General features: G+C 47.8%; 1 protein-coding gene across 4 annotated transcripts in view; it reads left to right on the top strand.

The window, feature by feature from the left end:
• The first annotated feature begins 4,760 nt into the window (after window positions 1-4,760).
• FKBP6 (FKBP prolyl isomerase family member 6 (inactive)) overlaps window positions 4,761-20,026 on the top strand; it is a 30,389-nt gene continuing 15,123 nt past the window's right edge. For 2 of the 4 annotated variants that reach the window (XM_067537754.1, XM_067537755.1), the window contains exons 1-9: window positions 4,761-4,816; window positions 5,573-5,690; window positions 9,021-9,110; window positions 9,705-9,907; window positions 10,966-11,085; window positions 12,248-12,442; window positions 12,827-12,936; window positions 16,081-16,171; window positions 17,743-17,832. In XM_067537754.1, coding sequence (XP_067393855.1) covers window positions 4,763-4,816; window positions 5,573-5,690; window positions 9,021-9,110; window positions 9,705-9,907; window positions 10,966-11,085; window positions 12,248-12,442; window positions 12,827-12,936; window positions 16,081-16,171; window positions 17,743-17,802 — 1,041 coding nt within the window. In that variant the 5' untranslated portion in view covers window positions 4,761-4,762 and the 3' untranslated portion in view covers window positions 17,803-17,832. The remainder of the gene's footprint in view (window positions 4,817-5,572; window positions 5,691-9,020; window positions 9,111-9,704; window positions 9,908-10,965; window positions 11,086-12,247; window positions 12,443-12,826; window positions 12,937-16,080; window positions 16,172-17,742; window positions 17,833-20,026) is intronic. The other 2 variants (XM_067537753.1, XM_067537757.1) reach the window with 2 other exon arrangements.

The raw sequence follows: 20,026 nt of genomic DNA, 5'->3' as shown, positions 1-20,026 counted from the left end.
GAAAGTATTTGTGTAACTCAGGGGGGTGTCCCTGCCTGTGGATGTCTGTGTAAGTGCAGTACCTGCCAGCGATTTGCAGCTTGCCAACAGCATCACAGGGTGAGAGGCAGCCCAGGTGGGTGGGACAGAAGGCTCAGGGATCCCACAGTCCAGGTTGCACCCCAGGAAACCCCGTCACAAATTGAATTGAGTTTAATAACAATGATTGCATGTACTGCGTTCCCCAAGTCACGGCAACCACTTGCTAAGCATGGCCACTGCCACTCTGGCCCACACACGCCCCCCACTTCACTCCATACATCTCCATCATTCTCCCATGACGTGCAAGAGAAACGGCAGGAAAGAAAGAAACTGAACATGGGAGTAAATGCAGAGACTCAGGCACATGCAATTCTTACAGCCAGAGCCTTGGCCATGGAAAAGGCCAAGAGAGCTGCGACAAAGTGGGAATTTTCTGTAATATTTTTATGACTCCTGTGTGTGCCTCAGTTTCCCTGGTACTTTGCATTGCTATCCAGTGGGGGCTAGAGGGTTAAGTCTGCTCCTGGGGGAGCACAGGAGACATGAGATGTGTGTGTCACCTCACCGTGGGGGACAGGCTTAATGGATCATTAAAGGACTGACTTGCATCATGGAAAATCCGAGAAGACAATGAGAAACCTCCGATGGCTAGAACATTCACACCTAGCAACCAATGACCAAGAGGAAGGAGGCTTCCCTCCCTGCACCTTTCAGCAGGGAAGATGAGCAGAGACTTGAGAACAAAGGACTGAGAAGTGACAGGCAGGGGATAAAGACTGGCTTTTGGGGGGGGGGGGCGCTGCTCTCCCCGTGGACGTGCAAAGGGGCCGAGAGAGCCTGAAATGGAGTCCGGAGCAGCTTGGCTGGCAAATTGTTCTGGCCTGGCCAGACAGACTATGTGTAAGGGGACTGTTGGCCCCTTACGGAAACTCAGTGGGGTTTTTGGCTGGCGTCTCATCTCCCAGTCCCAAAGGAAAGGGGAAGGATCAATGAGGAAGCAGGACCCTGAGACTGACGGTTGGGAAGCATTACTCCATGCAGCCAGCTCCTCCAGCACCACCCACTAGCTCTGCCTCCAGTTCTGAGCAAGCTAAGGGAAGCTCATCAAGGCTTGCTGTGAACTCCACCGGGATACTTCCAATATTCTGGGCCTTCCCAGTCAGGCTTCAGGCCAGGAGACAGAAGAGAGATGGCCAGGGACAAGATTCATATCTCTGTTCTCATAGGGCAGGATTTCTTCCTGGTATTCAGTACTGTCCATCAGTGAAATGCTGATGTCATGCCATAGCAGCAGCATCCCTCTCGGACCAGAGCCAGAGAGCTGTCATGGGCACCAGCGTGTCTGCCTCCCCTCTCGAGTTCCACAGTGATCCATCCTCTCCCATCCTATTTAACAGCTGTAGAAGGCAGCGAGGCAAGATTATGTAGATTAGGTTTCTCTACTGTGCTCCTGGCCACAGGGACTGGCATCGTGAATCACATGGGCTCATACGCCAGCACTACTCACACAACATCAAGCCCTGTGCTTTCCAGCTAATGTGAACAGGCCCCACCTCCCGTGATCTCTCCCTGCTTGGAGGACGTCAGCACTTATACAAAAGCAGCAGGCTCAGGCCAAACCCAGCCCAGCGGAAGGCAATGTGGTAAGGAGAAGGGAGCTTTGCAAAGACTAGCCACCACCATGAAGTCACTCTCCTTGTGGGCATGCTCACTAAGGAAGGTCATTGCCTAGAGAAGTCAGGAGGACCACAACCCTCCTTCAAATCTAAGTGTCAGAGCAATTTCCGTGATCTCATCCTCCCCCCCGCAACAAGTCACACAGAGCAAAGGGGAAATGGGGAGACAAATACAGAAACCCTTCCCTGAACTTGTAACGTACTCAAACACCAACGCAAAGAGTGCAGGACAAATGCCCAGAGAGATTGTGCTTGGGACGGTGCCCAAACAATTAAAGCATCATCACAACCCAAAACAAAAACTGGATACATCATTACAGCAGAATAAAAGACTAAGAATGCAGATAAAAAGGACCAGTCTTGACTGGTTTAATGAAGTGGGGAGAGAGGGGCTGGAGAAGACACTTCAAAATGAAGCAAGTTCAGTATCCGATGGCTCGATGATGTATAAATTGGGGAGGTTTTTCTCAAAATAAACTCCTCTAAATAAACCTTCCAGCTCTCAATGAGCCCCAGAAGCCAGCAGTACTCACCTTCTGCGGCTCAGCCTTTCTTCCGTTCCCCTGCTCACCCCTTCACAGCTGCGGGGTGCTCAGCGAGAGATCAGACCTGGAGGTTTGCCTGCGACTGACAGAAAGGTTCAGTCGCCTCTGGATGGCAGAATCCAGCTAACTGTGACAAATGATGGAAAAGCGTCTCCCACAGCAGCGAAGTAAGAAAGCCCTGTTACACCCACTTCTCTTTCACTTTTCTTCAAGTCCTGTTGAGAGCTTTACCCATTGTCTTCGTAAACCTGGCCCCCAAATGTACAGAAAGAGGGGACCTACAGCCAGCAGCCATGGAGAGAACGTGTGTCTAAGAACACGAGCCTAGCTACCTTCCCACACCAATCCGCGCTTACATCACGCCAACACCCTATCACACCCTTCGTTCCACTCGCCCCAGCCCACACAGAGCTGTGCTCAATGAAAGTCAGGTGTAAACACACACATCATTTGACTGAGTAGCCAGCCACCGACAGCTCCACACTTGATAAGAGAGATTCAGATGGTTACGTCAGTCAGCATGCCGCTTCCAAGGAGGTCCTTTAGGGGTTTCCATGGATCCAGTCCAATGGACAGAGTTGATGGGCACATTTTTTTCGGTGAAAAATGGCTTTTGGAGAATAACATTTTATCTTGGGTTGAAATTTTCTGGTTTTTCTACAAAAACAGAGATTTTTTTTTCAATTTTTGGTCACATTTTTTTTTAAACCAATAATGGAAACTTTTACTGAAAATGGTTTAGAAAACCTAAACATTTTCATGGGAAATTTGGGGGGGAAATTTTTTTTATAGTAGTTATACTATGATAGTTAATGAGAATATTTTGCATGGGATATTAAACCTGAGTGTGTCAGGGAGTAAGCCAATTTCTAACAAAAAAAGGATTAGTAGGAGACCCAGTGTGTGGGGCATTATCCCATATTTGCTACTGCATGGTTCTTTCAACATCCTCTGAAGCAGATGGTTCTGGCCACTATCAGACTAGATCAGAGGTCCCCAAACTGTGCGGTGGGATGGGGGCCTGGGCCAGCCCCCATGGGGGCAGAGAGGAACTGCCACCTAGCTCCACTCTGCCCCAATCTCTCCTCCAGCCCTAACCCCCGACTGCAGGTCCAGCCTTGGCTCTTGGCTGCCTCCCCCAGGCCCTGTGCCCCGGCTCCCAGCCCCATTCATTGCGCCAGCCCCAGGCCACACAGCTGCAGCTCCAGCCCCCGGGCTCAGCTGCAACTTGGGCCCCGGCTCCCTGCCCCCGACCACAGCTTTGGCCCCGCTCCTGGGCCCGGCTCCTGATTGCAGCTTCTGGGGGGTGCAGACCAGGTAAGGGGGGGGGGACCTCAAAAGTTTGGGGACCACTGGGCTGGATGGACTGCTCTGCTCTGATCCAGTCTGGCAGTTGCTAGGTTTCTGTGTGACCTTCAGTGAAACATTTGTGTCTCTCTGTGCCTCAGTACCCCATCAACGAAATGGGATTGATAATATTTCCCTGCCTCACAGGACTGCTGTAAGGATAGAATTTGTTAAGTGCCGCAGCTTGGTGGTACAGGCAGTTTCCAAGAGCAGGGCTCTGTTTTCCTTCTGTACAGAACTACGTTGAGAAATTGCACACGTTAGATTATTATTTATTAATCTAACAAGCATGCGTATAGCGCCACCGATAAAACCACAAACACCCTTTGTTTCCCTTTAGTGCCGTAAGCGCATGGACCTTTTTTGCTCAGCAAGAAGCTAATTAGGCATATTGCACCTAGATTCAGCGGGCACCAAACAGCGGCAGATGAGACAGATTCTTCTGCTCCCGCGGCAGTGTGTGCAACATAAACAAAGTTACAAGAAAGAAAATATCCCAGCTGCTCCCCCTGGAATGAGCCCCTCCTGCTGTTTCTGGTCTCTCTCCCCATTCCCTGCCGTGGGCCCTGAGCAATGGCAGCCCCAAGGGTCCTGTCCAGTTTTGATGTAAGCTCCTTGGGGCAGGGACCTGGGCAGCGCCAGGAACGGGGAGGGAGACTCCATAGTGGATAAAGCAGGAGGGCGTCAATGGGGGAGAAGGGGCTTCCACACGGGGCTGGGAGAGGCGGCCAGGCAGGCAGGGGCTGGTCCAGGGTTGTGCCTAGCAAAGGGTGGGGCAGGACAGAGCCAGTGGAAGCAGCAGCAGCCTACTGCTGCTCTCAGCTTCTGGCACTGGAGGGAGGGCCGCTGAGGAAACTACATGTCCCAGCATGCCTCACTTTCCTCGGAGGAGGAGGAGGCGAGGTCTCAACGTTTCCGCTCGTGTGATTGGTTGAGACTGGTGAGGCACCGTGCTTTGATTGGCTGCTGGTGGGGAGGCGGGGCTGTCTCGAGGCTCATTGAGGAGGCAGAGCCGGCTCGTGCTCGGGTGGTGCGGTGGGTGGGGAAGGGGGCTCGGAGCGTGATTGGCTGGCGCGAGAGAGGCGGGCGGGCGGGCGGGCTCTGATTGGCGGCGCCGGGCGCGAGAAGCACCAAGCACGCGCCGCGCTGAGCAGGCGGCGGCGGGGGGAGATGATGGCGGCGGGGAGCGGCTGGGGGTGGCGGCGGGAGCCGCTCAACGGGGCGCAGGTGCAGGCGGGCCCCGGCTGTGCGCAGCCACGGCGTGGGCCCCCTCAGCGCCCGCAGCACCAGAGCCACGGCGGCCTTGTGGGGAGGGGCCCGGGGAACGGGGGCCCGGCGCCCCCGGCTGGCGGCGCAGTGACTCCGGTTCCGGGTGCCCGGCCCGAGGCCTGGCTGCCGCTGCCGGCGGGAGTCGGGCCCGGGGGCTCCTGGCCGGGGCGGCCCTTCGTGCTGCGGGCTCCAGGCAGCCCGGGGTTTGCTCCCCTCCGCTCCCCAAGCGCGTTTAGCCAGGGCTGGCCTGGCCTGATCCCATGGCTGGTGTCCGGCAGAGAGCAGCCCGCGGCGCAGGCGGGGCTGTGTGTGCCCCAGTGTGTGCAGCGCCTTGCACCAGCCCAGCGGCGGGGCCGGGAGCTGGGGTGCGGTGCAGTGCCCGGGCTCCGTGGTGCACTCGGGCAGCCCGCGCCCTACACCTCGCACGCCAGCAGCGTCAGGTTTTAGGCAGCGGGTAAAGTTGGCTGCAGCCTGAGAAATCCGGGAACATCACAGCTGCGTAGCCCTGAGGGGCTCTGTCCCTGCCAGTGCTCCCAGCGGGGCTGGGGCGCTCCGTCCTGCGGTATTCTAGCCCGAGGTTAGGGTTCTTCAGGGCCTTTCCAAACCCTTCTGGCCAGTCAGGGCTGAGACTCTTCTCCATCGAATAACACCATGTGCAAGGTGCTGTGCAGACCTGCTGGCTAAGTGGCCTCATTCTTTTCCCACTGCTCACAGTCTCCCTATGAGCGGCTGGGCCGCCGGATGCAGGATGTTACTGGTGATGGAGGGGTGCTAAAGGAGGTTATCCATGCTGGCGCTGGAGACCTGGTGCCCCAGGATGCGTCCGTATTAGGTAAAGCAGGTCTCCGTGTTGGAGGCCTTTTACTGGGGTTATCCAACGACGGGTGCATGGGGCGTTTTGTTCTTGTTTTTATTCTAAGTGAACATTCCTGTCCACGTCCAGGTGGACTTTGATGTTTGCTTAGTGTCTGGTATTCTAGACCATTGGTTCTCAACCTTTTTTGGCTCAGGACCCATTTGTAAATGCTGATGGCCTGTTGTAACCCAGTAAATAGGCTGGTGGGGGTGTCAGATTTTTGCCCCCAGGGGGAGAGGAAGGCCTGGTGGGTCGGGTTTTGCAGAGCCCATCCCACATTCACCCTGCAGTGGTTGCTTCTGCAGCTCTGGGGTTTGGCTCCCTGTTCTGGGTATTGCAACCTTCAGGGTTGCAGTGCCACTCAGATTTGGCCCTGGCTGACTGGGTCAAATATATGTGAGTGGCATTGTGACCTAGTGCATGGGGTTGCAGCATGGGGGCAGCCTCACCTCCCCATCCCCCAACCGCCTGTTGTGAAGGGCCGACCCAGTGTCCACCTCCCAGGCTGGTAGGGTGAGGCCGCCCCATCTGAGCTGGCGCCAGGCTGCAGAGCTGGAGCGGCAAGTAAGTGCAAGGCACTGGGAAGAGGATTCAGGAGGCTGAGGGACGGCTGCTCCCGCCTCCGCTCCGATGCTCCCCCCATGCATTGTGAAGGGCCGGCCCCCCCCATCCGAGCCAGTGCAGGGCTGGAGTGGTGGGTAAGTGCAGGGGGCAACCCTCCGTACACCCCTGATTATGATGGAGGCTCTGAGTGGCTCTGCAATGCCCAGAGCCGGGAGCTGAGCCCCGCCATCCACATGGGACCAAAGCCCCAGGAGGTGCCACATGATTTCTTTGAAATATTCTGGTGACCCAATTTTGGGTTGCAACCCACGGGTTGAGAAACCTTGTTCTAGCCCTACGTGGCTGTGCTTCTCTGCAGCACACTTGAATAAATAGATGCAGTTGGTGAAGTATCATGTTTGTGTTCTAGGATTCTCTAGGCCCTCTCACGTCTCTGAACACTTATACAGATTTGAATTCAGTTTTATCACAGACTTCCAGGAGATGCCAGAGATGTCAAAAAACAGCTTTAATTGTAATTTAGTGTAGGAAACAGCGTACCCTGTCATGTGTGCTGGATTTTTATTTAAGAATGTCTTGTTCAGGACTGCTGATTTCAGCTTAGCTGGCTATTCTTAAATTGCTTACTTCAAAAAATCTGTCTCAGTAAAAGATGGGTTGTATCTCTTGTGGAGTTTAAGGAAATCTATAAAAGGAATTGCACCTATTTTGTGGAAGCTGTAGGTTTCAGTCACGTTCAAGTCTGGTCAGCTGACCAGAGCCCTGGTCCTGCAATGAGATCTGCACACGTGGGTCTCATTGCAGGCCTGGGCCATAGGTGCTATTTGTGGCTGTCCAGCAGTAGTACTTTTGTGGCTACTCTTTGAAAAGCACACTGTTGAAGAGTTTGGGCTCAAATTTAACTGAAATCTAAATGCCTACTGGCTGAAGAGTATCTTCCAGTGTTGTAATGGCTTATAGAGCTTTACTTCCTTTCTTTCTTTCAAAAAGACATTAAAATGTCTTATATGCTAACGATGTAGTATCTTTGTTTTGCTGCCCCTGAGGCTGACTATCAGAGAGAGTACAAGTCAACAGATCCTGTTTCAGGTGCTAAGATGCTGCTGTTAAAATGTGATGTACAATAGATTAAATGAAGAGGCATGTTGATTTTTAAGAAACACAGGAAGCATTTCATCGCTGGGTCAATATTGGCGGAAAGCTGCTTCAGTCTGGTGGTGGTTTGCCTTTTGTGACATGACTCAGACTTTCAGGCCAGAAGGGACCATCATGATCATCTAGTCTGATCTCCTGCACGTTGCAGGCCACACACTCCCCATAATAGGCCCATAAACTCTGGCTGAGTTAGTGAAGGCCTCAAATCATGATTTAAAGACTTCAGGTTACAGAGAATCCACCATTTACTCTAGTTTAAACGTGCAAGTGATACAGGCTGCAGAGGAAGGTGGAAAAACTGCCAAGGTCTCTGCCAGTCTGACTGGAAGAAAATTCTTTCCCTGCCCCCAAATCTGGCCATCAATTAGACCCTGAGCATGTGGGTGGGCAATACCCACCAGCCAGACACCTGGGAAAGAATTATCTAGTAACGCAAAGCCCTCCCCATCTAGTGTCCCATCTCCGGCTGTTGGGGATATTTGCTACTAGCAGTCACAGATAGGCCATGTGCCATTGTAGCCACTCATCATACCATGTCCTCCACACATCTACCAACCTCCGTCTTGAAGCCAGCTAGGTTTATTGCTCCCACTGCTCCCCTTGGAAGGCTGCTCCAGAACTTCACTCCTCTGGTGGTTAGAAACCTTCATCTAACGTCAAGCCTAAACTTGATGGCCAGTTTATAGCCATTTGTTCTTCTGTCAGCATTGGCACTCAACTTAAATAACTCTCCCTTCCTAGTATTTATCCCTCTGATGTATTTATGTATGATGTATTTGTATGTATGTATATATATGTATGTGTGTATTTATCCCTCAGATGTACCTCATAAGATAGGTTTTTCCATAGAATCATGGAAGGGACCTCAGGAGGTCATCTTGTCCAATCCCCTGGTCGAAGTAGGACCAACCCTCACTAAATCAGTTTTTCATTCCTCTGATCATCCTACTAGGCCTTCTCTGCACCTGTTCCAGTTTGAGTTCCTCTCAAACATGGGAGACCAGACATGAGGTTGGCTTTAGTCCTATGCCAATTGTGGTGATGGTCTTTGTTGGCAATCTCCTATTCTCATACATATTACAAAATTCCCAGTAGACCATCTCAGTAAAGCTCTGAGTAAGGGGCTCACCCCTGAGAATTGGTTCCTCCGTGTCTGCATTCAAGCACATTGGGGAGCTAGTTCCCGGCTACTGTACGTACATCTATTTTGCAGATAGATAAATGTTTCTTGGACTGTCCATCTGCCCATCTTTTCTCAGTAGTAAATTCATACACACACTTAAAAATCAGCCTGTTTCTTTGCTAGATAGAAAATGACAAACTGGCAGACAGAGCTGTATTGTATTGTAAAAATTTGTAGGCAGTGTTGAGTGAAACAAACATCTTACTACTTGTTTGATGGCAGCATCTATCCCGGAGTAGTCTGTGCTCTCACTGCTGTTTGGCAGCCCATGGAAAAGCAGAACAAAAGAACTACAATACGGTGAGGGTGTGAGGGGGTTAGCAGTTGTATCACTGATTATCTTGAGTGTTTTGTAAGTTAAGTTCTCTAACATCGCTTCTCCCTTTGCATCGGCATTCTTGCAGTGAAATATTCTGGGTACCTGGAATACATGGATAAGTCCTTTGACACAAACTGCCACAGGAGGATTCCTAGGCTGATGAAACTTGGAGAAGGTAAGTCCAGTCTGAAGAACCTAGTAGTGAAGGTACTGCCCCTTCTACTGCCCTCTAGCTCAGGCTGTGTTAGTCCATTAAAGCCTGGGGTAGGTTTTGTGCTTTCATAATGTCATATGTCCTGATGGTTGGCAGTACTGTTTGTGGAATTACAACCTGCCTCTGCCTGCTGCTCCCAGGTGTGGGCGAAGGGTTGACTGAGAGCTGTTTTCCCCTCCTGGAAATGGGTCCAGTGGGGGCCATAGAAGCTACCTGTGAGTTGTAGAATTTGGCTGCACTTTGTGGCTCAAAGTGGATAATTGGTTTGATGGTGCTTAACACATCAGTTTTGCAGCCTGTGCTATATCTTAAATGCTGTTTACATTCTGAAGCTGGAGGCAGAGACTGAGTACTGGTGAATCATTGTTGTGAGCTGGGGTGCAGGCTGTGCTGCTGGATGAGTCTAAACATTGCCATTGCTGGGTAAGAATTGGCAGTCGCAAACCCTGACATTTGGAAAAGCTAAGGCTTGCAAACCAGCTTTTAAGACGCATCGGTCCTTCAAGTTGGGGATTTTGAGGCCCACATTAAAAGTTCCACTTCTTGTTTTGCCAGAGATTACGCTACTGGGCATGGAGGTTGGCCTGCTGACCATGAAGAAGGGAGAGTTGGCAAGATTTCTCTTCACGCCAAGCTATGCTTATGGGGCGATGGGCTGTCCTCCTTTGATCCCCCCTAATGCCACAGTCTTGTTTGAGATAGAGCTGCTGGACTTCCTAGACTCTGCTGAATCTGACAGGTTCTTTGCTTTAACTGCTGTGAGTTACACAAGTAGCTTTGAGCTATAAGCACTGAATTTTAAGTTTGTTATTTGCGGTCTCTCCTATTGTGTGTTCATTGCTGCAGTAATAGGATGATGTCAGATACTCTTCAGAACAGCTTCCCGCTAATGGCACCTGTAGTGTGTTTGTGTGAAGGGACTTGATGCCCTTCTTCATGCCTTTACCACATACTTCTAAATGACGGCACAGTTGTTATGCATATATAAAATTATGCCATCACATGTGGCTTGGAGCTACTTGTGCACCACTTTTCTCACAAAGGGAACACCACACTGTCAGGTTCTGTGCCCCGTGTTCCGGGCTCTGTGCCCCGTGTTCCAGGCTCTGTAAGCTTGCAAAGAAAATAAAGCCTGTGGAGATGCTTAATGTGACTCTAAAAATGCTGTGTCCAGCACGGTGTTGTCAGTGGGGATACGTCCTCTCACAACCAGTTGAAGGTTTGGCCCTAAAATCTTCCAGATTTCCGTCACAGTTGAAACTTCCCTCCTTCCCATCCTGCATCAAGAACATTGCAAAGTGTAAATTAAAGAAAATAGACTCTTGGGAGAAGCGTTAAAGCAAACTGAAGTTGTAGTTCTTAAAACTGCTTTGCAGACGAAACGTGTTTGCTTATTCTTATCACAGTTCAGCGCGTAATCTAGGTAGAAGCTAGTCAGCATGGCGTTTTGTTGTTTCTAGCCCTGAAAGAAACTTTGGAGTCTTGCCGCCTCTAGTTAAACTGAGTTTATGTAGAACAGCACGAGGGTGTACATGGGAAATTCTCGTTCATGTTTGTTAGGTCAGGGAGGATCTTTGGTCTTTGCTCCTGAACTCACCTTCCTGAGTGTCGCTCTTTGGTGGGTCGGCTTTCACCACTAAAGACAGGCCCACTGTCGCTACAGTTCTCCTGTGTTCTTTGTGAAGATCTTCTTACACCCAGTTCGTACATGTTAAACTTTGGAATGTTCCTCCCTTGTCTGACCACTTGGGGGTGCCAGAGATGCTTACAAGCATTCCCATTTTATGTCTACTAAATGTTTGGCTTCTGTACACAGGAGCAGCAGGATATGTTCCCGCTACAGAAGATGTTGAAAGTGGCAAACACAGAGAGGGAGTTTGGCAATCACCTCTTCCGCCAGCAGCGCTTCATGGATGCCCAAGAGAGATATAAGCGGGTATTGCAATCAGGATAACAGGGTTATGCAGTCTGTAGAAGATCATAAGTGATGACTAAGCACGAAGTGAAAAATGGTTGAGAGCGCAATTATCCTCTCGGATAATACACCTGGGAGATGCAATTACGCTAAAGTTTTAAATTCTGTTAGAAGTTGATAACTTAAGAATGGTGTTAAGCAGCTGCCTTTGTATGCTTAGCAAAGGTGTGTGTTGAGTAACAATGAAAGGAAACAGGCCGATGCTCGTATGTGAACTCCTTCCCCCCACATTTATCCCTTGTTGGTCCCAGTTAGTCAAGGCAAGAAAATGTACAGACGTGTTGGTGTCTTGGAATACATCTCGAGTTCTAGAAATGGCTTTGCAGGCTTTGAACATATTTGCTTCAGTTGCAACGATCACCTAGCTGGAATCACCCTGCAGAGCTTTCAACAGGAAGAGGAGGGAGGGCCTATTCCTGTAGCATGGCCTTGTGTAGTGAGGGAGCTGAGGTAAAATTTCAGAAGTGATGTAGACACTCGGGACCCCAAGGCTTCTTGAAAGTCTAATCCCTCTAAATCACTTAGATGCTTTTCAAAATTTTACTCGTACTTTCCCATCGCTTGTTGCTGGAAGACTCTAGTCTTTAGCTAGGACATGAGTGTTTTGTGTCTTATAGGAATTCTTTTCCTATTTGAGGATACCTTCTCTGCTGTCATTTTTTCCTGTGCAGGGATGTACATACTTCAGTGAAATTTCTGCAGATGGTTTCCTTTTCCACTGGCACGTCTAAAATTTGTGGGATTTTTCTTTCTGCAGTGTATATATTAAAATAACAAAAAACCCCAAACAAAACACTGAACAGTCTCTGTAGCATTCACAGTGAGGTAGGCACATGAAAACCCAAAACAGAAACAGGGTTCCTGGCCTAATCTCTGTCAACAACGAGCAGAAGAGGGACGAGGTGTGTGATGCCACAAAAACAAATGACTGAATAGACTGGTCGTGTTCTGCATGTATCCTGCTAGTGTCATTCTATTTTGCTTTTTACCTGCCCCCCATTGCAGTGGGGATTAAGTTGATACGTGTCTCTAGATCGATGGTCAGATAAAGTCCTAAATTTTCCACAAAGATATGCACCAGGCACTATTTCTTTTGTGTTTTTTTTAAATTCCATCTGCCCAGGCCTCCCTGATCCTGTGTCGCAGGCCTTCCAGTGGGGATGAGCAGTGCCAGATTGATGCCGCCAAACTGCTGGTGTTCCTCAATCTATCATTTACTTACCTGAAGCTGGAACGTCCTGTCCGAGCTCTGGCGTATGGAGAAAAGGCACTGGAGATTGACAAGAGAAATGCCAAAGCACTGTTCAGGTGTGGCCAGGTGAGCAAAAGCAGATTACTCTGTTGGGTGAAGAGGTTGCATCAAGCTAAACCCCAGCCTTGCTAGTCTGTGGGGAAGACCTGCAATAGACTGAAAGAGCCAGTCAGAAAATCTGTTAGAAATACTGGGCCAGGCTTTCAGACATGCTGTGCACCAGTAGCTACCATAATAGTTGGTGGGAGTTGTGAGCATTCAGCATATCTGAAAATCTGGCCCTTTGCAAATGCATTGCATAGCTCTTTTTTTTTTTTTTCATGGATCCAGACACTTGTTTCAAGTTTTGGAAATAGATAATTCCTAAACATGTATTCCCATAAACTAATCCTGAAGAGCTACTGTGAGTAGATATTTGTTCTCTAATTCTTATCCTTCGTTCAATGACAGGCTTGTCTCTCGCTGACAGAATATGAAAAAGCTCGGGATTTCCTAGTCAGAGCTCAGAAAGAACAGCCCTTTAACCATGATATTAACAACGAGCTGAAAAAGCTGGCTAGGTAAGAGAACTCCTTTTAGCTGTTGTGAGAAGTGGGGGAGATTATGCTTAGGTGGACAAAAAATACACACTTCAACACCTTTCACAAGGCAAATAACTGTTTAGAAATACTCTCTAGAGCCTGTTAAAAGAAATAGCCATCAGACTAGCTTTTGTAAGGATTAAATTAGCAAGTGGTTGAACTGTGGAAAACATAGCAAGTCTTTTTATTTAAAAAAAAAAAAAAAAAAAAGGGGGGGGGGTGGGGTGGGAGGGAGGGGATTTAGTTTTGATTATTTTGCATACACAGTGCTTGAGAGTGACACATGAGTAGATTTCAGAAATCGGCTGTTTCCATACAATTGCTCTGGAGGATATCTGCTACAGCCACTGTACACTTCACTCGAGTAGGTGGGGCCGCCTGTAGATGACAGGCTAGCCTAGGACAGCTGAAATATTGACATCAATCAAATATTGTACACTAGAGTTCTGGCTCCTTTAAGATGTGTTGGTTGACTTCCACTACTCTTCTGTTCCTGATGATGATACTTACCACTTACAGCACTGTGCAAACACTGACTAATTTGCAGGGAGATTTTGAAAGCGAATTTCATGCTGTCTTGGGGATAATAAATCAACAGTTCTGGAGACCGAAACATTGTTTGCCCACAGAACAAGTACAACACAAGCAATAGCAGCACAGCCTTCCCTGCCAGTGTGCTTTAATCATCTTTTCATAAGACAACTCTAGTGTCCCTTCCTTGTTCTGTGCTTGTTGTTTTGGGAGAATACCGACACAGGAGCTAGCTGGTGTCAGTTATGTTGCAAACACTTTTGGGAAGTATGCAGTGAGAGCCTCAGAGCTACAATGAGGTCACCAACTCACTTTATTCAGGTCACAGAACAGCTGTTGGATCAAACTAACCAGTTTCTTTCTGGTCAGTCCCGGTCAACTCCAGACCAGACCAGGTCTGCAGTGACAGAGGTGAAAGCATACTTCTTTGTTATCCTGTGTTTGTCAGGACATTCCACTCTTCAGCTCTCTGGCATGACAACATCTTGCCTTGGTTGAAGTGCTTGCAATGCTGCAGACTGCTCATTGAGCTCTGGTAATGCCTGGCTCACTTGCAGTCCTCTACTCCTTGTCTCTGCCCTTTAATTAGACAAGAGAAAATATAGAACAGAGAAAGTGAAGTGGACCTGGTGTTATGAGAGGCCATGAGCATGTTTCTGTGCTCTTAGATAGAAGTAATGGGATGGAAAATGATGCCTCCTACTGAGACACGGGCTTGTTTGTTCCTTTCTCTGTTTGTGAAAGGTTGAGTTACCGGGGGACGTGAAAGGCTGTATTACTCAGACCTCAGTCTTGTGCTGTTAATTTGGGTATGTAGATATCTGAACGTTGTAAGTAGCAGCCTGCCTTACAGATGGGAGTAGGTATTGATGAGGGACTATGAAATATGCTGTTCATCTAAATTGGTCTGTTACGTATTTAAATCCCAAGGTGCTACATGCATTACAAACACACCTAAACAAGTGGTAATTATAAAATGATTCTGGATGATTAGATAGTTAGCCTGTTAGATCCAGGACTAGATTTTGGTACCATTCATGTAGCTTATGACCTGATCTGTACTATACTAAGATGTCCAAGAAGTAGTTAAGATCTTACGTGAAGCTACGTAGAATCATGTGCAGTTTAGACAATCTAAGTTTTTGTCAGAAGTCTTGATGATACGGAGTCTCATTCTGACCAACACAAGGTGTGTGTAACTCTCTTGACTTTTATGGGCTAATCCTTTTTCTTGGGTGTGAACTGAGCAAAATAAAACCAGATTGTTTAGATTTAAAATATTTCTAAACCCCAGAAAAATAACAAGGTGCTCTAGAGTTCAGGTTGACTTGAGGTTTGTCCTCTTCTCCTCCTTTGGTTTTTGTGTTGCAGCAGGTTCAATGTGTGTTTAAAAAAACAAAAAAAACAAAACCAAAAACCCATCCAGATACTTGAGCATAATGAAACGGAGGAACTGGCTAAAATGATGTCAGCTTGGAGTTTCAGCTTCTGTGGATTGGTGTCAACATTAACATTAATGTTATCTGCTCTATTTTGCACTTTATTATTCTAAAAAGAAAACATAAAATAGAAGAAAACAATGTTTTCCGGCTGAACTGTGTGATAACTGGCTAAATCTATTTAGCTTTGTCAAATTGGCGCACCTGTGAGGATCCGTGATGTGAGTATGAATCCAAAACAGTCCACGCCAGCTGAAGGGTAGCTCTCAAAAGGCTTTTCACTTGCCTATTTCAGTCCTTTTTGCAAAACATCAGTGTGTATCATGGGTTAGTAATAACACCCAGCTCTTACGTAGCTCTTTTCATCCGTAGAGCTCATTCAGTAACCAGATGTCGCTATTTAGCATAGTACTGGAAAACCACCGCTAAAACCTCAATTTGAATTTTGACAGTCGAATGATGGGAAAACCCAAGCTCATTCTCAGTGGGGATAATGGAGGCAAGACCCCACCAAAGCAGGATCCTTTGGCAGTTACAGAACCATTAGAAATGCTGACCGATGCATTTGGTGCTAATGAGCATTAGCTGTGGTAGGTTGCCCATTTTGTTGAGTTGTGTGGTGGCACTTGTGATGTGAACAAGCGTCATCTGGCAGCTAGAGTGACTTTTGCTTTCACGTGAACTCTGCTTAGGTCTCCAAAGATAAAATGTTAGTGAACCTGCTGTGCCCCCTAGATGTATTCTCCTGGTTTTACCTACATTTCCAAAACGGAAAGAATAAGCTTGTTTCTTGTGGTGAGATTTTTGTGTCTGGAGCGTAGTGGTGTATTTCACTTGGTGTTGGTTATGACTCAAAAAAGCCTTGGTCTCGGAAACCTCTAACTCTGCAATGTTCTTCTGCTAGGGAGTGCTGTATAGGATCATAAATTCAGTTTTTAGTATAGTAGGAAAGGTGATAAGCCTATCTGTGTTGAGCCATTTATACCCATGATCCTGCCCAGAATAAGCCATCCCCTGGCACAGCCCTGTTCAGAGCAGTATTTCCCTCAGTATTGGTGTACGCTACATTAGCTTTTAGCCTCAAAACACTGGGTTCCTAGTATTGGTTAGCTGTAGAAATAACCATCCTGTAACAATGTGCTCTATTTTGCAGCTGTTACAGGGACTACCTGGATAAAGAGAAGGAAATGTGTTGCCGAATGTTTGCTCCTCTCACCTCTTCTCCTATGGGACCAGAACTAAAGGTAACAAACTAACTGTCAAGAGCAGCATGTGAGCTTGAAATGGATCTGTTTCTTTTCAGATCTTCATGTCTTGCCTGGTCTGTGTCTTCACTGGCAACCATAAAACTGTTGAACATAATTTCTCTCCTCTGCCTGAAGACTCCAGAGCAAGAACCGAACATAGAGGTGTTTGTAGCGGAGGGTGGCAGTACGATAATGTCCAACACTAACTTCTGCACGTGTAAAATGTCATCTATACTTTGTGGAAAGATGTTTTGTCAGAGGAGAGTTATCAGGTAGGCAATCTAGCTGCAAAATCAGTGGGTTATGGAATCCCACTTGATAGACACATGTCTCCTGACTCCTAATTCCCATCTGGAACTGAAGGATCTTAAATCAAACTTGACAGTGGAGTCCATGGCACTCAAGTAACTGGCTCCGCCTTTGGAAAAACCAGATGAAGAGGCTGGCCAATAATCTCGTCTTCCCAGGGGGCAGTCATGGCTTACATCTAGACTAGTCGTGTCTGACAGTCACACGTTGGATCTAGTCCGCAGTGCAGTAGAGATGTAGCAGTCACCTCCTTATTGTAATCTGGTAATCACCTGCAGGCTCAATTTAGGAACTTCGCCAGCCTCACCCCCAGTCCTGTCTATTAACAGCTAAACAAATAGACCTGTCCACAGAGACTACTGGACTTCATAGGCTTCCAAAGCTGCTATCGTCCCTCAGGTTCAAGGGGTGGCAAATATACTGGCCCTGGTCCGTTTCACTAGCTGCACAGTTCACCATGTTTCCAGGATGAATTTTGCTAAGGCTGAATTGCCATTACAGAGACAGACCCTCTTTGGATTTCATAGACCGAAATGTAAAGAATTTGTATAATCCTGTGCTGGTAGTGAATGCTGGAGATCTCCTTCTCTGTGATCATAGCATCTGCCAGAGCCCAGGGGACTGCTCTGAGTTATGTGCCTAATAAACCCATCCCGCCTACTGATTAGCACAGGTACTCTCCTCTTTTGCTGACCGAACACTGAGAATGTGATAACCTTTGAGTCATGAGGGAAACCTACCGGAGCAGAAAGCAGCATTCCACCATCTGCTTTGAGAACTGAGCCTGTATGGGACTGTGTGGGACTGACCAGTCCATGTCACAGTTGTGGGGGCTAGGCGGCATCTCAGACCCAGCAAGGGAAAAGAGGTTGATAAAACCCTGGTGTGCTTCTACAATATTAAACAGTTATGTGTGGTCTGGAGTTTTGTATCTGTGCTGGTGTTGTTCACATTATAATTATCCTGAATCTTTTCAACCCTTACCAAGCACACACAGAAAGGAAAACAGCTAAATGCTTTAAAACCTAAAAATTAAGGCTTTTATTTTAACTGTTTTCCTTATTTCCTTTGGTTGTATAAAGTCTTTTTAGGGGGATGTTAAATGATTTTATCTGTTCTTTTTTTGGTGGGGGTGAGGAGTTATTTTAGATGATGTTACTGTTGAAGTCCAGTCCTGTTTCTATTAAGACAAAACAGAGAGAGAAAGGGTAACAAAAATATGTTCTCTGTCTTCTGTCTCCGCTTATTTTCACTTGCAGCCTCGCTGTTGGAGAGGAGCAGGCCCAGAATATGCTGTTGTTAGCCCCTCTGAGTTCTGACAGACTTTTACCAACGTTGGGCTGTTGGAGGTATTGCTTTCTGGTCACAGGCTCACAGCAGTGTTGCAAAAGGTGGAGTTGTCTTGGCCAGTTAAGCAAAAAAAGAGATGGCCTTTTCCCTTCCTCATCCCAGGAGGGGATAACAGCAAGAACCTGAGGTCCCCATTTTAGATGTTCAGGATTTTGCCAAACAGATGAGGGTGTCATTTGGTTCCTGTCTCTGGCTTGATTTGGGCCGGGCAGTGGAATCCCACTGGTGCCCTGGTGGATCCCAGGAGACAGGAGAGGCGGCAGCAGCAGCCAGAACGTGGCAACACTTCTGCCTTCCTGTCCTGATGCCCCCCCAAGCTTTTTTGCTGACTTCCAGGTAAACCGGGCTCAAAATGGGGAGGCAGCCTCTTCTCATTGCAATTAACCAATCAAAGTGTTTTGATTTCAACCTAAACTCCTCCTCCCATTCATAGACTTTCCGATTGTTCTCAACCCGTGACTTGACCTGAAGCTCGTCCTTTTAACATTAACAATGCCATTTGAACCAGTACTTGTCTCTAGCGTTGGCTTGCTTACATAAACCGTTTTATATGACCGGGTAAGCTGCATTTGTCACCTCGGATAGCTTAGAATACAGGCCTCTGCACGTCACCCACTCGTAGTTGGGCTCTGTGCCCCTCCTAGCTGGTCAGAGCTATTTGGGAGCACATCTGTCTATTGGTGGCAGATCATCACTGTCTGTCTGGGGGTTGTCTACCAATTGCTTGGAGAGGTGCTATAGTCTGACTTTCTTCTAACGCGCTTAATGCCAGAACCTTCATTATGAGAAGAGGTAGTGAACCAGCTTCAGTGACACGTGACTTTTTTTGCTGATCCCTTCGATCCCTCCCTTTCCAAGCAGGGTTCAAGCCAGCTCATGGCACAAACAATGCTGGTGATAGTGAAGGATGAGCTCAGGGCAACCCCCGGATAAGTATTGCCAATACTTCAAGTGCTATAGTTATTGTTCCCCACTCCGGTGTCTACATGTGCTTTAGATGCTGATGTTGGAATCCTTTGGAAAGTAGTGGCCAGAGCAGTCCTCCCTTCTGTTCAGCACCCGCAGTCCTGTTCTCGCAGGGCAATGACAGGGTTAGCCAGGGGCCAACCAGCACCCATAAAGCAGAGTAGTATTAATTTAGAAAAATAGCGTTACTAAGAAGTTAACAACAATAAAGAACTCCCACGTGACCTTAGCTTACCAGAGCCATCTGTCTTCTATGTGGAGAGCCTGCAGGCCCTCAAAATACTTCAGGCCCTTTCTGCAGGGTCTGTCCCTTTGCCCACAGTATCACGTCAGTTCTTGGATTGTGAGAGTGATCTCTCCACTTATGCTAGGGTGGTCACGTCATACAGTTTTCGATTCCTCATTTACCAGGGTCTCTCTAACCAGATCAGACTAGTCTCTGCAACTTTCCTCAAGGTGTGAGGCTTCTCTAGGCTGATTCTCAGCCTAGGGATTTGTGTTAATTACCCTGCAGTGATTTTTAGTTCCCGCAGGAAAATGCTGTAACTCCCCCATCGAGCTAGCATGCAATCCATCGACCATGCAGGTACATGAACATTTATAAAGTTTGATACTATAGCCTTTGGATATTTCATGCATCTGTAACATGTCACAAGTGTTACTCAAAGTAGGCAGAATTGGGCCAAGAGTATTGAGGTGTAACCAATATAATTTGTCTGGCTGGCCTTTAGGGCCTTTCTGCCTGACAGAGGCCAGAGTGATTCAGTTTCTGCTGTTTTACATCGGTTTGCTTGTTCTAATGGCCACTGTCGGAAAGCAATTTCCATCGGTCAGTGCATCTGTTGTCATGTGTTCCATGTTGGTGTAGATCTTCTGGACAAGAAGAATGACTTGGTGGACTGGGCCTAAGTGAGATTTGCTGTGTTAAAAAAAGGAGTATTTAAGAATTCTGTACTCTGCTTCTGTGGAGAGAGAACTCAAGGATCTAGTTGTAGTGGGTGTCAACACTTCTGCTGCACAGTGGAAAGAAAAGAAAAAGTTCTATTTTTCTGACAGGTGGCTTTTTACTGGACTGCTCAAGTGGATTTCTCTGTGCACTTTAACACTTACTCCCCAGAGTGTCCTGGAAAATAAAAAAAGTGGGTCTTTAGTATTGTGGAGGGCTCCCCGGAGGGCAGGTTAGTGCTGGTACTGGGAACACCACACCAAACACAACACCCCCCCCCA

The sequence above is a fragment of the Emydura macquarii genome, unplaced genomic scaffold, assembly GCF_026122565.2.
Source record: "Emydura macquarii macquarii isolate MOO-44397 ecotype Brisbane River unplaced genomic scaffold, CSIRO-AGI_Emac_v2 contig_450, whole genome shotgun sequence".
Lineage (NCBI taxonomy): Eukaryota > Metazoa > Chordata > Testudines > Chelidae > Emydura > Emydura macquarii.
The sequence above is the reverse complement of the archived record's forward strand: the minus strand, read 5'-3'. Positions and strand labels throughout refer to the sequence as shown.